Genomic DNA, 15,988 nt, shown 5'->3' with positions numbered 1-15,988 from the left:
CCAGTCCCATTCAGAGTCTAAGTCAACTCATGCTTAAATGCACATGAACAAGGCTTGGGAGAGCTCCTTCTCTCTGTGCTTTGTTAATGGTCATTTGAATCCAGAACCTGGAGATAATTTTGAAGGACATCCATTGAGAAATGAGATCCTTTGACAACTATGAATTCTTTATCCTTCCGTTGAGCTAATAAAATGACTTGCCATAGGTTAAGAGACTTCTAGGCCAGTGTAAAGACTGTCATTACAGCAATAGCAGTATCTAGTCTATCAACATTCCTTATGCCTCTTTTCCAATTCCCACAAGTGGTGCAGAGATAGGGACACAGACACATACAGTGGGCTGTGTTTCTGCAGAAGGCCACGCTGAAGAAAATGACTTACACTGCACAGCAAGCATGGTGACCTTATGCCTCCAGGGAGATACCACCTCTACCTTCCGAGGCTCTCTACTATACAAACGGTCTTGAAAAGTCAGTCTAGGACACAGACAGTTCCTCTGGCCCAGACTTGCAAAAGTGTGAGAAATTCATGAAAAACTGTCTGCCAATAGCTTTTTGATGTTTGTAATCATCCCATCGAGAATGAGTCCAAAACTATCTTAACATAGTTAAATTCTTTTCTGTAGAAAAGAGTATTAAATGAAGATTCCTTAACATAGTTTTCTACATAATGAAAGTATTAATATATTTTCCTTTGAATAGCAACATTTACTCTAAAATTTATTTATGAAAATGATACACTAAATGTAAGTAGGCTTATTTAATAGACTCCTACTGAACTATAAGTTCCCAAGGGCTTCTAAGAGCTAACTTCGTGTGTGTGTGTGTGTGTATGTGTGTGTGTGTGTGTGTGTGTATAGTTATACATATTCTTTTATTATGTATTAGAACTTTTAATGTAATTTCTTTATTCATTCTAGTCATTTTTAGTATTTACCTTGGACTTTCTAGAAATTAGAACAATATGCAAGTAAACAAGGGAAATTTTGCTTTTATGAAGTTACCAATTCTTTGTTTTTTTTTTTTTTTTTTAGAGAGAGAGAGAGAGAAAGAGAGAGAGAATTTTTAATATTTTTATTTTTTAGTTCTCGGCGGACACAACATCTTTGTTGGTATGTGGTACCGAGGATCGAACCCGGGCCGCACGCATGCCAGGCGAGCGCGCTACCGCTTGAGCCACATCCCCAGCCCAAAAAGTTACCAATTCTATTTTTCATTGAATTGACTTAGGTCCTTAAGAAGAATATTAAAATAGTATACATAAGGGGTACTTCTGTATTTTCTAATTTTAATGAATATGCCTCCAAAAGTTAAATATCTTAACTATGATTAAATCCTAGTGGCCAATAGAGAAGGAGCATAGCAAATGGTTAATACACATTTATTTTTGCATAAAAATAATGATGCTATCCTACTTACTTTCTAGAAGACAGCTGTGGCCCAATGTATTTGTACACTATTATCTAGTAATGTTGCTTATTAACAGTTAGAAAAACAACTTAGGTTGAAGAAATCACTATGTCATAAAACTGACAAGTTATCTAGGAAAAAAAAATAGGGAAGGAAGAACTGCCCTGAGACCACAAAAGTTAAATCAAATGGCTCTCAGAGGCTCACAGAACTTGAGAGTGTATGTGATCAGTAAGTATGCATATCATGGGAAATCAAATTCCCCAAAATACTTGAAAACAAGGCACTGGTTCATCTTGGATACAGACCTAGGAAAGAATAATAGCTTCCCTGTTCTAGGATGTAATATGTTCCACATAAAATATGTACTCCAAGCATCTAAGTATAGTTCATAAAATATAGTGATGCAGAGAACACTAGTCTACAAACAGCTACAGTGTGAAATGACTGTGGGACATGCCTTAATGTGGAGGGAAAACTAACTTTAGGTGGCTGTCAAATGCTTCAGCATAGCTCACCAAAGAGCCTGGATAAAAACGACAAAAGGTCAATTTAATTAAATATACAGCTTTCAAAAAATAATGATAAAGTCAAAGTACGACAGAAAATGTTCGGAGATATTTCCAACCTTTTTGAGGCTTAGGGGATAAAGATAACACAGACTTAAATGATGTTTGTGAATAAGAAGTCAGTTATGGGAATAAAATAACTAGCAAAGAGATGGGTGAACAGGAAGGTAACATGCTTTTAATACCCAGTCCCTGTCCTTGCCTTGGTGATACCAAACAAAATCCTAGAGGTGAAAATGTCCAATATTTCATGGGTACCTGTGGATTTAGTGACTACTCTATGCTGATACTAAACTGAATGTTAGGGAACTTTAAAAGGCAAAATTCATGTGACTCAAATATAAGAATATTTCTTTGGGCTGGGGATGTGGCTCAAGCGGTAGCACGCTCGCCTGGCATGCGTACAAACAAAGATGTTGTGTCCACTGAAAACTAAATAAATAGTAAAATTCTCTCTCTTTAAAAAAAAAAAAAAAAGAATATCTCTTTCCTTTTTGTCTCTCAAAAAGTGTTGGTTCTCTTCTCATTGAATTAGGTGACTTTAGCCCTTGTTGTAAGTCAATTTGTCAAGTAGCTTCAGTCTCCTTATCAGACACAGACTTGCTGTCCTTGAAAGAGAACAAAGTCACCTATTCTCAGTAAAAGACAGTATTACCTTAAATTTCACTGTAGCTGCTAGAAGTGAACACAAATATCTTAAACTGAGGCAACCCCCCTGAAATCTGCATCTTGTTACGGAAATTGACAGTGGCTTTTTTTTTTTTTTAAACCTTCTGGTATTTACAAATATAAAACGGGTATTAATACACACAGAAGTACTTTATAAATAGAAAATAATCACAAACCTTCAGAAGACTACTATTGGCAGTAGCAATATTAATCACTGTATGGTGATTATCTTGTAAGAGTTGGTGAGCTATTAGCTGGCTTCTGTGAGATTACCTAATAATACTTGATTCTATGCAATTCTTTTCATGAACAGAATAAAATTTGAGAATTTTTTGAATACAGCGCTTCAAAATATAACAAAATACTCCTGCTTCAACAGACTACAGAAGCAGGAAAAGGTGACAGATTTGACCTCTCGTAACATTGGACCCATCTGTTCAAGTGACTCCTTTGGTAAGGTTTCAGGTGTACAATGTAGTCTGCTGTCTTCACTGGATTTAAATAAAATTTCTGGGGAAGGAAATTTTGATACCAAAACCCATCATAAGCTGTTGATAAGCAACTTTTCTTATCAGCCTCAGCAGTACTTAATCCAGTGCCTGACACATAGAAAGCACTCAATAAATACTATTAGTTATTACCATTAATGATAATATGTACTACTATTACAAAGAAAAACGTCAATAGAACATAAATTATGGATTTTTCATTTCTGAGTTATTTGTGGATGTATTTAAAAGAAAATATAAAATTGTAAAAATGTCATTGAAGTTTTAAACATTAAAAGTGAATATTTTTTTCTGGGAGATTTCCCATTTTTACATAACTAGTAGATACAGGAATTGAGTTTCATAAATACTTAACTGTGTACTGCTTGAGACAGCCTGAAATTTCTAATAGCCTTCCCAGCCCATGCTGAGGTGAGACTGTCTGCCATGGTCAAAGGATGTCCTGATAAGAAATAAAGAGGCTGAACTCTTCCTCCTTTGGTTCTAGTCCTGGTGGGTGAGCAAAAGCTGTCCATCTCTGCTTTACAAATCATAAGGCACAGCAGGAAATCAAGGATATCTGGGAACCACTTGAGAATAAATGGTTCACCACTGCTATAAAAAAAGACTTCCCAGGATGCTGCTCATGTGCCCCTGTGCCCAGGAAAGCCCAATAAGAAACTGCAACTGAGATTCCCGTGGGGTTTTTCCCCATCTCTGTGTGCACATAAATACCTATGAACACCCTGCAGGAGCCAACAGTTGTGATTCTGAGCCAGTTTTTATAGCACCCCACTTATTTTATTACAACTCTAAACATAGAAATTAAACAATAAAATATGCTATAATCACTCCCCATAAATGCTGTTATAACTTCAACACATAATACATATTTTCATATAGCTAAATATGTTTTATGAAGCACTTTGAAGTGAAACATATGATAGAAAATATTGTGTGTGAAAATAAAAGGAAAGATTTTTGTCTTACAAATAAACATACTGCCATATGAGCCCCTATAAATATATCTGTATTTACTTTAAAGAACTGCTATTAAAGCTAATTTCTTAAGGCCAAGCTTTGTTTTTTAGTTATAGTTTTTGAAGTATTACTAGAAAAATTCACAGAGCTGGAAACATTTTTACTGTAGCACATCATTCAGACTCGCATTTGAAGTTTGGTCCTACCACTGAACACTCTGACAACATAAAAAGATCTCTATGAGCTTCAATGCTTTCACAGTAAAAAAATAAGGCAATACCACCTTATCATATTACTTTGGGGTTATTACAGTGCATCATAATGTATAACACAATATAATACAGTAGTACAATATATATATGCAGATTTCCAACAGGAATCTACCTTTAGAGGTGTCTCAGAGTTAACACTGAGCCACTATGGTCACTACTAGTATTGTTAATTCATTATCATACCTAATTCTGCCACATTACTTTTGAGATATTGAAGAAATTTCTTAGCCACACTTAGCCTATTTCCCATGGGATAGCGTGATAAGAGTATCTATGTCAGAAAATTATAATGTTTAAACATGATACACAAAGTCTAATGTTCAGGCCACAGAAGGCCCTAAAAAATATGAAAACAACAATATAGGTAGCACCTTCTTAACTTAAATGAAAACATTTTCATTATAGCTTTCAGAATTTTTTATTTGGACTCTGATTTTCATTATAGTTAGAAGTTACCTGAAGAGACCTCTGGGTAGCAGAAAAAAATGTTGGCCAAGGAGTTATATGTATATCTATACATTCTCCAAAAACATAAAGAGTACAAAAATGAAATTACACAAAATCCCACATGTTCAGCATAATTACAGACCAAGAATGTGCAATCTTTGAAATATTGTAAGTAAAATACACTAAATTGTAAAAATACACTAAATCCTAGATAATGATCTCTTACATTCCAGGTTCATGTTTCACATATTTTAAAAAGTAATTAAAATTTATAAGAATCAATTAGGGAAAAACCAAGCAAATGAAAACAAACCTAACTATAAGTGAAAAAATATTCACACTAACGATGTCTGTGTGTAGGTGAGAGAAGAGAGGTGGGGGGAGCACACTCATTAAAACAGTATATCCCAGCTAATAATGTTGGCTGGGAATTTCAAAATTGCTTTATCTCCAGGATTAACAAATATATAAATAAATTATGGACAATGAAACCAAAGTCTCTGACAGTGAGAGGAATTACAAATAAGCAAAGTTGGAAAGGCTAGAATGAACTCTGGCATTGAAATGGAATTGGAAGTTTTGATATGAACTTGATTTTTAACGTGTATACAGATAGACACAGGACCAGATGTAGATTCAGGTATATTTGTACAGATGCACACATTTATTATTTTCTATTCGGTCCCCCAGAGGACCTAGAAACTGTAACAGCACACTATCATTGAACATATCTAGCACCAAGTCTTGCGTTTAGATACCATTCTTCAATAAAGGACCCAAAGCTTTCAGAAATCAATGAATGAACCCAGGACTGAGCACAGAAAGCACAAGAGAAGGAAGTAAAGAAGTGCTCCAAAAATGATGGGCATTTGTGAAAAGGAGAAACTTAAAGGAATCGCCAATGGTCAAATTCAGGATAATTTGAGCAAAGAATAAATGATAGTAACAGATGAGAACCACAGAACAAAATGAGAATCCTTGCGCTCATACTGACATAAATAAGTAACTGAATAAACAGATATGAAGGGGGAAATATAAGAAAACCGTACCATTTGGCAAATCCTATAGTAATAATTATCTCAGGCAATAATTAATTCATGGTATAATAAAGGAAAGTACAAAGCAAACTGGAATATTTACATAATCTCAAGCTCTCTCAAGTTACTTATTAATTATAAAAGGGAAAATGATAATTTCATAAAGAAATACGGTTGACACCACATCAGTCAGGTGGTTAGAATTAACGTCATCAGTAATGAAACAAATCAACACCATATATCTGCTGATATAATACACTGAGAAGGCCGTTTCACTTCTGTGGTATTCTTACCCAAAATGTGAAACTTGAATACATGCCATATCAAATTGAGGGACATTTTATAAAATAACTTTCCAGTACTTTAAAAATGTCAAGGTCAAAAAAGATCACATCAACAAGACCAAGGAATTGTTCCAGATTAAAGGCAACTAAGGAAACATGACAAATAATGCCAGGGCCAGTGTGACACTTGCTAAATCAAGCTCCTTCCTAGGAAGTGGTCACTGGAGCTTGACACTGGCCCTGGCTCCCCTGCTTCCTCCCAGAGGCAGGGATCTCTCTGTGGGCTTTGCAGTGGGTGATTGTGTCCACCTTGCCTCTTTTAGAGTGACAGCCTCTCTGCAGTCTTGGTCACAGTGCTACATGACAACATTGCCTCTTCCACCGACCTAAGGATGTGACTCAAGCGGTAGCGCGCTCGCCTGGCATGCATGCGGCCTAGGTTCGATCCTCAGCACCACATACAAACAAAGATGTTGTGTCCGCCAAAAACTAAAAATACTAAAAAAAAAAAGTCTGCTTATATGAAAGGGACAAAAAGAGCCTTCCTAATTCTCTACCCATCACCCCTTCAGAACATGTTATGCAGAGTTAAATTCCCTGCATTTAGTTTGTTTCTCCCCCAAACTGGTATTTCCTGTATTTTCTACCAAGCTGAGTAGCACCACTTTCTCCCTAGGAATTCAGACAAAATTCAGAGCGACATCAAACTTTATGCTCATCCCCCCACATCTAAACAGCGACCAAGTCCACTGCTAATAATTCAAGCTCTCCTTCTGCCCTCTTTTAGCTTCAAAGCTAGTACCAAGTTCAGGCAACTTGACCACCACAACCTTAGTCCTCCAAATGGTATCCCTCCCGTCTACTGCTCATGCAGGGGTCAGCTGGCGTCTCCCAGAACACTAATCTGCTATGTCCTCTCCAGCACCATGCTTCCATGTTACCTTAGTGTCATCACAATGAAACCTGAGCATGACACTGGAGGCTCCCAGCAGTCTGTGTGCTCCTTTCTGCTCTCACCTCAGGCTGGCCCCTGCTTTTATACCATATGCCAACTGTGCTGAACTTGGTTCATGCAGCTCTTCCTAACTGGTCTCTCCTCACTCTATCCAGGCAGAAAGGCTTGGTGCCCACCTCTGGATCCTGTATTAGGCAGACCTAGACTATCTAGACACCTAAACACTTTAGGGTATTGACTATTTGTTAATAGATCGACATTCTCTAGTAGTGTGGAGGCCCACACCAATGAGGTCCATTTAGGAAGCTCTATGTAATCCAATGCAACCCAGATTCTAGTGCTGAATATATTTCCCTGGCAAATGGGAAGAAGCGTAGCACAGGACCAAGAACACAGGCTTTGGGATTGGACAGAAACTGAGCTAGGGCTCCAGTCTCCCACTCACAAGGTGTGTCAACTTAAATCAATCACGTGACCTCTTCTCAAACAAAGATGGTAACTATTCTGCAGGACAGTTTCTAAAATAAATGTGCACACAGAACACATTCTGTAGTCCCCTCTTCTGCCCGCAATGATACCAGTCGCTAGAGGGCAAATCTTCAAAGAATTTTGTCCATAAAGAATGACTCCTGATATTGCCAAATATTTATAAGACCAACGAATATGAACGCTTTCTCAACTTCAATTGTCTTGCAAAGAAAGGGACATGACCTCTGCTTGAATCCTAACATGCTTGTGCCTTGCTTGCATGCGACATGAGAAGAAACTGGCTGGTCAGAAATCACCATCAGCAAAGTAAGGCAAACTGAGACAGAATATATGCAGATGTATCAGGTTACTCTGTAAAAATGGTTTTCCATTATCTCATACAAGGGGGATAAAGCATGGTCTAACAGTAATGATGAAATGCACTGAAAGTGACGAGTCCTGGTCTTGCCATTTAAAGGAGTCCTTGGACAAGTTTTTAAAGATTTAATATTAATTTATTCAACAAATATTTATTGAATATCTTTAAGATCCCTGTTCTCACAGAATTTATATTCTAGTGGAAGAAGAAAGACATCATATAACAAATAGAAGGATAGATAGGAAGAAGTCAGCAGACATGGTGATTTATACAGAATTAAGGGCAATGAAATAGATTGTGACTGGTGTGGTTAATTTAGGCTGTGTAGTCATTGTAGAAAAGGTGACATTTAAACTAAAATCTAAGGAAGTGACTTCTGCTTTTTGTACAGTCATATCCTTTTCTATAAAATATGATTACCTAGCTGGGAAACTTTTGGAACTCTCTTCTAGTTACAGGGCTGCATGAGTTCATAGCTATTAGAGACAAAGTATACATGTGTACACTCATTCATATCATATTATTTTATATTTGGTTAAGTAAATCATGTCTGTGATTCTTAGCTATGAAGATATTTAAGGCAACAGTGAATTACTTTTAGGGTACTAAATAGAGCTTTGCATACTGAACTTCTGCTATGTTCTTTGAGCCTCAACTGAGAGAAGTGCTTATTTTGTTAATGTTCTGGCAAAGAATGCCAAACTAGTCTCTGTTCAGAAGGGTTATTATATCCTTGTATGTTTGAGGCAGACAAAAACTTGACTTTGTAATGAGGCTAGACGTTGTCTGAAATGAATTCTGGTGATCACTTACAACCACAAGTTCAGACATACTCAATCTTAAAAGGCAAAACTCAAAACCACATGTTCTCTTCTACATAAAAATGGGGGGGGGGAGTTTGAGGTGAAGTATGTAAGTTTTTAAGCAACATCAGTATTTTGACCCATATTTTTCATGCACCAGTTAACCAGAAAATTACAAAAGCTGAAAAACTCAGATAAACTGTACCAAGGGATTAACACAATACATCCATTCCCTCCCCATTCCCAGCACATCCTCTTCTTCCTCCTCTACCCCCACACTGGGGTACGTTTCTGGAAAAGAAACTAAAGCCTCCCCAACTATTAAAAAATGAGGACCTATGAATTTTTAATTCTGTTCACTAATCATTAGAAAAATAGAAACTGCCATCTCTCTGAGAAGCAGTGAGAGCAGGAGCCACAGACTGTTTAATTTTGCAGGAGTTGGCTGGTTTCCCAGCAACATGGTGATTTGTGGGGCCACTACTTTGGGCACCTTGAAGATAATTAAATATTAAGTCTCTTTTTGATGTATGCAAAGTCTGCTTAAGAGGATTACCAGCCACAGTGGAGGTAGCAGTCCACATTTCTTCTTCTTCTTTTTTTTGGTCATTGAACTTGCAATATCATTATCTATTCTTATCTTTAGTCTGTTAGAACCAAGGTCCATCCTTAAAATAACTGAAAGCATGTTCAAGAATGAAGAAGGTGATAGGGGAAAAGTGGAGAAAATGGGAGTTCATACAGTTGACATTTTGGGATCCTCTAGTATTGGGGATACAGAGATGAAGAGCACAGTTGACGTGTGTGGGAAAAATGACTGATGAAGTGAGCAGACCAACTTCTCTGTCCTCTAGTTCAAGGTTCCATTTCACACCCTAAATAGCAAAGGCACATAGTGCAAGAATAGTCCCAGGATAATACGACTAGTGGCAGAGGGAGGGGGAGGTGAACACATATCCCTCTATTACCACCTGATCCTTCCACAGCTTCAATGAAAGGTAGCATAATTTGTTGAAAACAGTAATTGAAGCATGATTTGAACTATCACACAGTGTTCTGCAGTATTCCAGAAGTATTGGTGTTTCTATTCTGAAACTACAATTTTTCTGCATTCATTTTCTAAGAAACAAGAAGTTCTATCAATTATAGGAAAAAACACCCATGTCAAATCCACTTGTCCTCCAAAGTAGATTTGACTCATCAGTGCCCTGCAGACATAGGATATTTAATTATACTTACTTTCTAAAGGAGGAGGAAGAGACACTCAGTGAATTTTTTTTTTTTTTTTTTTTTTTTTTGAGAAGAGTCTGGATGAATAGCATAATGAAACTAGAATGAGCCTTCTCATTCTGGTTCCTAGATAATTTTGAAATCAAGACCATTAGCTGCCAAGAGCAGGAAATTACTCTTACTTAAGAGGAAAGTAGTGAAGCAAGAAGAAAAGAGGATGAGGGAAACATGAGAGGACTTTTACTAGTCATTCTAAGACTTCTACAAGAGAGATTTTTCAGAAGGCCTAAAAGTTTGCTTCTGTAAAGAGGATAGATTTGTGAAATGCAGAGTTACTTATGGGCTTCACAAGTGAGGGAAATAGTTTATATTTATAGCAAAAATGTCAACTCAATTTAGGAAAGTGTGTGAAAAAGGACTTTGTTAACAGAGGATTGGCTGCCTTAAGTCCTATTTGAGGAAAAAGTTAAGCAATAAAGGAATTAAAATCTCAGAAAAATTTATAAATCATTGAAAACTTAAAAATCATTGAAATCATATAAAAGTTCTAACTTGTTTGAGTAAGTGGAACTTGAGAAAAGAATAAAGAAGGAATATTGGCAATGCTATAAAGAGTCTGGGTTCAAATATGAAAGTATTATGTTCTAACATTTCAACATGAAGGGTAGGATGGATGTTTCCCCTTTCCCAACTTCTACTCTGCTCTGTAATATTTTTAGCATATAGATGACATTAAATGAAGTGAAGCTACAAGTAGAAAAACCAGATTAATCATCTTTACAGACTCCAGAAATCATAGAAGATGAAACTGACAAGGTTGAGAACTTGAAAAATGGAGGCTGATCACAGGAAAGGACATAATTGCACTAAAGTTGCTTTGCTTCAGGATAAGGGTCAGAACAGGAAGTTCTGTGTGGCAAAAATAAGGTAGAGAGGGAAGATGGGAGGGGAGGGGAGGGGAGGGGGGATAGTAGGGGATAGGAAAGGTAGCAGAATACAACAGTCACTAATATGGCATTATGTAAAAATGCGAATATGTAACAGATGTGATTCTGCAATCTGTACTTGGGGTGAAAATGGGAGTTCAAAGCACAATTTGAGTCTAATGTATGAAAGATGATATATCATGAACTATGTAATGCGATAAATAATCAATAAAAAAAAAAAATAATAATATGGTCTGATTTAAGGTTTGCCTCAGGGATGTTATGTGTACCCATAGCAGTGTTTTGCTGAGAACCAACACACTGCTAATCCTACCATGCCCTGTACTTGGAATATATTCTACAGCCTCCAGCATTTGTGCTCCAGCGTTGCTCAAGAGGCTGCAAGTGGTCTTCTGAGGTAACTATAGGCAAGGTGAAGAGCCCAGATATGTAGGGAAGGTCATAGTGCTTCAGAGAGCATTATTCAGATATTTGCGACTTTTTCATTTTAATCCATTTCAGCAATTTGGGAAGACTAGAGAATCTGATAAAGTCCTCTTTTTTAAATCTCAATTTCTCTAAGAAGTAAATATTATTTACCTAGTTATTTCACAAAAGTTGATAATAATTAAGATATTTGGATATGAATCCAAAGATGTTCCTAATATTTGATTCATTAAAAACAATTTAGGCCAGTGGAACAGTTTAGTGGTACAGCATATGCTTAGCATATATAAGAACCTGAATTCAATCACCAGTACCGAAACAAACAACCCAGGAAAGGAAGTCATTGTTCTTCAGATGTAATAATAAGGACATAAATATAAACTATGCTTTAGAATTAGGAAGTAAATTGAGTTGGAGCCAGACTTCCAGAGACCTCTTTTGCAGATGAGGTTACCTGGGAAGTCTTGATTTCTAACTTTCACTGACCTGGTAGTCTAATCTGCATGCTAAAATACGTGATGGAGTTGCTGACTTCTGGATCTTATGTCCTTAGGATGCATCAATTTAGAATTCAAACTTCTTCAGTCACCATACTTCTTTGACTTAGGAATTAGCATTACCATTTACTCAAAGAAGAAGACATTACGCTCTGTGATGTACGTGCACAGAATACTTTCAGGGATTCAAAAATCTAAGTACATCCTCTGAGTTTTCAGAATTTTCATGGTAGTCAGAGATAAAACTTATTTAAAATAGCTATAAAAAATTAAAGCTCAACTATGCGAATTCAAGGTTTAATTAATATGTGATGGTCAGGGAAGGTTTTCCTACTTTATCCATATCATGCTTCAGGGTTGTGAGTCTTTCACTCTGGAACTTTCCCTGACCATCTGTGTGCGTTCCATTACAAAAGAGAGGGTAGAACATAAAAGAAACGAATTAGCTCAATTACATCCTATATTTCCTTATAGCTCTGCATTTCTTCTGGTACAGTGTCAATTAGTCAATAGTAAGAATAGTCCTGCCAGGTGCAGTGGTGCCCGCCTGTAATCCCAGTGGCTCGGAGTCTGAGGTAGGAGGATCGCGAGTTCAAAGCCAGCCTCAGTAACAACAAGGAGCTGAGCAACTCCATAAGACTGTCTCTAAATAAAATACAAAATAGGGCTGGGATGTGGCTAAGTGGTTGAGTGCCCCTGAGTTCACTCCCTGGTACCCATCCCCCTACCCCCATAAAAGAATCGTCTTATCTCTTCCGAAGAAAAAAATGGTAAGAATGTATTGCACGTTCAAATCTATATAAAAATAAAAATACACTTTATTGCACATACTCAATTACTAAGCTGTTGGAATGCTTACCAATCATTAGCAAGCTGATTATTCCCTTGAGAGAAGCTTAAGGTAACCAAGATTGACCTCTGGTAACTGTCAACAAGGAAAGCAGTCAGATGCTCCTTTACCTGTCTCTGAGGCCATGCAGCTTTGAGAATGGCCTCTGTCCTGAAGAGCACAAGGAGCTTGCCATCCTCCTCCGTCAGGTGGAATGACTGCCCCAGGATCTGCAGCACATGGACGCGGGGCCGCACAGGCTGGGTATCATCAGCACAGAAAGGCCGCAACCACTCTAGCAGGTCCTCAGGTGACACTAGCTCCTCCCTGCAGGGCACAAATGGGGGGTGAAAAGAACCTCTTAGGTCGTTCTGCTTTCTTCCCTTCCAGTAATCGAATGTGGTCACTGGCCTCAAGACTTCTTTGTTACTTTTTTTTTTTCTTGAGAGGAAAAATATAGGTTTTTAAATGGCTTACAGCAAACCATATTAGTCATTTAAAAGCTATGTAAAATTAATGTCATTTTAAAATGAGTTGTATTAACTAAAAAATAGCCATTAACCAATAAGTCCTTAGCTAGTTTATTTCTTATTTAGAATTTAAAGTATAGGAAAGCTTACTTCTATTAATCATACCTATGGTTCTAGGTGCCATTCTAGCAATTTTACATATTCTATTACTAGTTGGCAATAACTATGCAAAGCAGGAATCATAAATTATATTTTAAAGATGAGAAAACAGGCTTCAGGGAAATGATATAATCAGCCCACAAACATCTGTAGGAGATACTGCAGTGTGACCTCAAAGCCCATGCTCTTTGTACCACTTTTCATTGAGATTAGAATTTCAGCATGTGGTTAGCACATCAATCTTTACACTACCCTAAAAATAAAATATGAACACTTGGCTCTTATAGGACTGTAGAGTCTAAAAGAATTTAGAGAAGGGGACATATTGTACAACTTTCTATTCAGCAGAATTGCTTCTTTTGTATCCCAAATGGACCCTTCTCAGGAAAACAACTTATTTGACGATGATGTCAATGAATTACTATCAATGACTGTTAAGAGGTTATCCATATAGAAGACTCCCTCTCACAAGACCCTGGGGATCCATGTTACAATAATATATTATACAGTTTTTGTTGTAACTAGATCTATACGAAGATCTCACCGATAAATCACCTAAACTGAGTCGCAGACTAACCCATCTTCAACCCTATCAAGACTAGAAGGCTTTTAAAAACTTCTGAGAATAAAATACTATAATGTCACTGAGTATTCCTCTTAGTAGTTTCTCCATAATATAGTTGCCAAATGCTACTTTATGGCAATTTAAATTAAAAAAACAGAATTCATCATTTGTATTAGGATTAAAAGAAATTACAAAACATTGCAGACAAATGACTTAAATAGTTCTAAATTTATGAATTCATTTCTTAGTTTTACCAATGAATAACCTTTACAATATCAGAAACAGGAAAAACTGGTATGTGAAAAATGTAGAATGAACCAATAATTCCTGGATACCTGCTATTTATAAGGTAACCAAACAGAATGGTACAATGAAAAGACCACTTTTTAAAAAAATCTGATGGACCTAACTGTAACCCATCCTTTCTGAACAACTCTAGACAAAGAATCATGAAAGTTATCATTTCCATCTTATAGTTAAGCACACAAGGATCCCTAGGAAATCAAGATAATATATACCAAGCATCTAGTACAACATGCGGCACAGAGGAAGCACTTAATAGCAAACCATCATTGTCAGAATCACCATCGTAATAATTATCAGCATCAAAGTACTAGTTTGTGCTTGATGACACAGATATAAAAAAATTACATGGTCTCTGCCTTGTAAGAACTAATGATACAATGGAACAGAAAGACTTTAGAAGTAACTATTATCCAAATCACTAATATAACAAATTTGAACAATTGTTTTGGAGAAGGTGGCGTGGCAACTGAACAGGATCATAAGGGATAAGCAGGGTGTACTTAAATGAAAAGGTAGGAAAATAGTTCAGGAGGAGATTAAAGCTCACATGAGTAGGTGGTAAATTAGAGAGCATTGTGATAGATGTTTCTCACCTAGGTAGCCAAGTGGCTGAAGAAGCAGCTCAGCTGCACTCTCTGGAAGTGCAGGCTCAGGAGCTGTGGGGCCCAGATTTAGCTCCCAGGTCTACTATTTCCTGTTAGGATTACTTTGGCTAAAAAGTCAATTATGAGCCTCAACTTCCTTACTTGTCAAAAGAGATGGATAACAATTCCTTTCTCATGGGGCTGTTTAGAATTAAACTGAAACATCAAATAGTAAATACAAATATAAAGCACGTAATACAAGGTTTGGCATATAACTAAGGGCTTCAATTACTGGCAGCCATTATTATTGAGGTTCTCTGGTCTTCCTTGGTATGGAAAGGGAATGAAAGAGTATTTCTGAGCAGTGAAACATCAAAGTGGTGTTAAAAATTAGAGAAGTATGCAGAATGAGGTAGACTCACCCTTTTTGGTGGAGGTCCAAGTGTAATTCAAGGAGAAAAGAGTTTAAAGCCCATTTTTGGCCATGAATTCAAGCTAGATCTACATAGTATGAAGCTAATGTTTTGACCTTCTGCCCAAGTGCAAAGAAGGTGGGAGAGAGGATAAACAAGAATGGGAGGAAGTGGGAGTCATGAAGACCAAATGGAAGCTATAACAATACCCCAAAACCTGAATATAGTGAACAAGAATAAAAACAGTAATAATTTCTGAAGGCTTGAGGTTCGCTGTGACTTATAGCTCTTCCTCATAACTGTCTTTCTCCTGTGTACTGTATCAGCTCTAATTTGTGGATGAGGGAACAATCAGAGGTTTAATACCTTTTCCAAGGTCACACAGTAAGTAGTGAAGCCAATATTTGAACTTGGACTATCTGACTGCCTTATCAATTACTACACAATGCTGTTGAACCCAAACTGGGCCATATTCCAGAACAATGTGGCAGGAGATTAAAATCATTCAGATACTGATGAGATAAAGATTATTGCTATAGTATTTTCCAAGTTATTAAATAGAGTTAGACTCTTGTTACATTAGCGTTTACAGTGTAGTTAATAATATTTGACACTTTGGAGGCACATATTCTGATTTTTCAAAAACAAAATTATGAGAACTCATTCCTAAAACAGCTCTTTAGAAAACACTGTCAAGAGCCTGAACAAAAAAATAACTCCTAAAAATTATAGCTGAAAAATAGTATATGCTTTGATTTCAATTTGAGTTTTTAAAAGTTTTAGTGATTCTCATGGATCAGC

At 36.8% G+C, this 15,988-nt stretch overlaps 1 protein-coding gene across 6 annotated transcripts in view; it reads right to left on the bottom strand.

Moving 5' to 3' along the window:
• Positions 1-15,988, bottom strand: part of NBAS (NBAS subunit of NRZ tethering complex) — a 345,000-nt gene that overhangs the window by 22,313 nt on the left and 306,699 nt on the right. For all 6 annotated transcript variants that reach the window (XM_081263998.1, XM_081263999.1, XM_081264001.1 and 3 more), the window contains one exon: positions 12,822-13,017. In XM_081263998.1, the coding sequence (XP_081120124.1) occupies positions 12,822-13,017 (196 nt within the window). The remainder of the gene's footprint in view (positions 1-12,821; positions 13,018-15,988) is intronic.

This window comes from Spermophilus citellus (assembly GCF_964194105.1).
Source record: "Spermophilus citellus genome assembly, chromosome: 13".
Taxonomy (NCBI): domain Eukaryota; kingdom Metazoa; phylum Chordata; class Mammalia; order Rodentia; family Sciuridae; genus Spermophilus; species Spermophilus citellus.
This window is presented reverse-complemented; position numbering and strand designations above follow the sequence as displayed.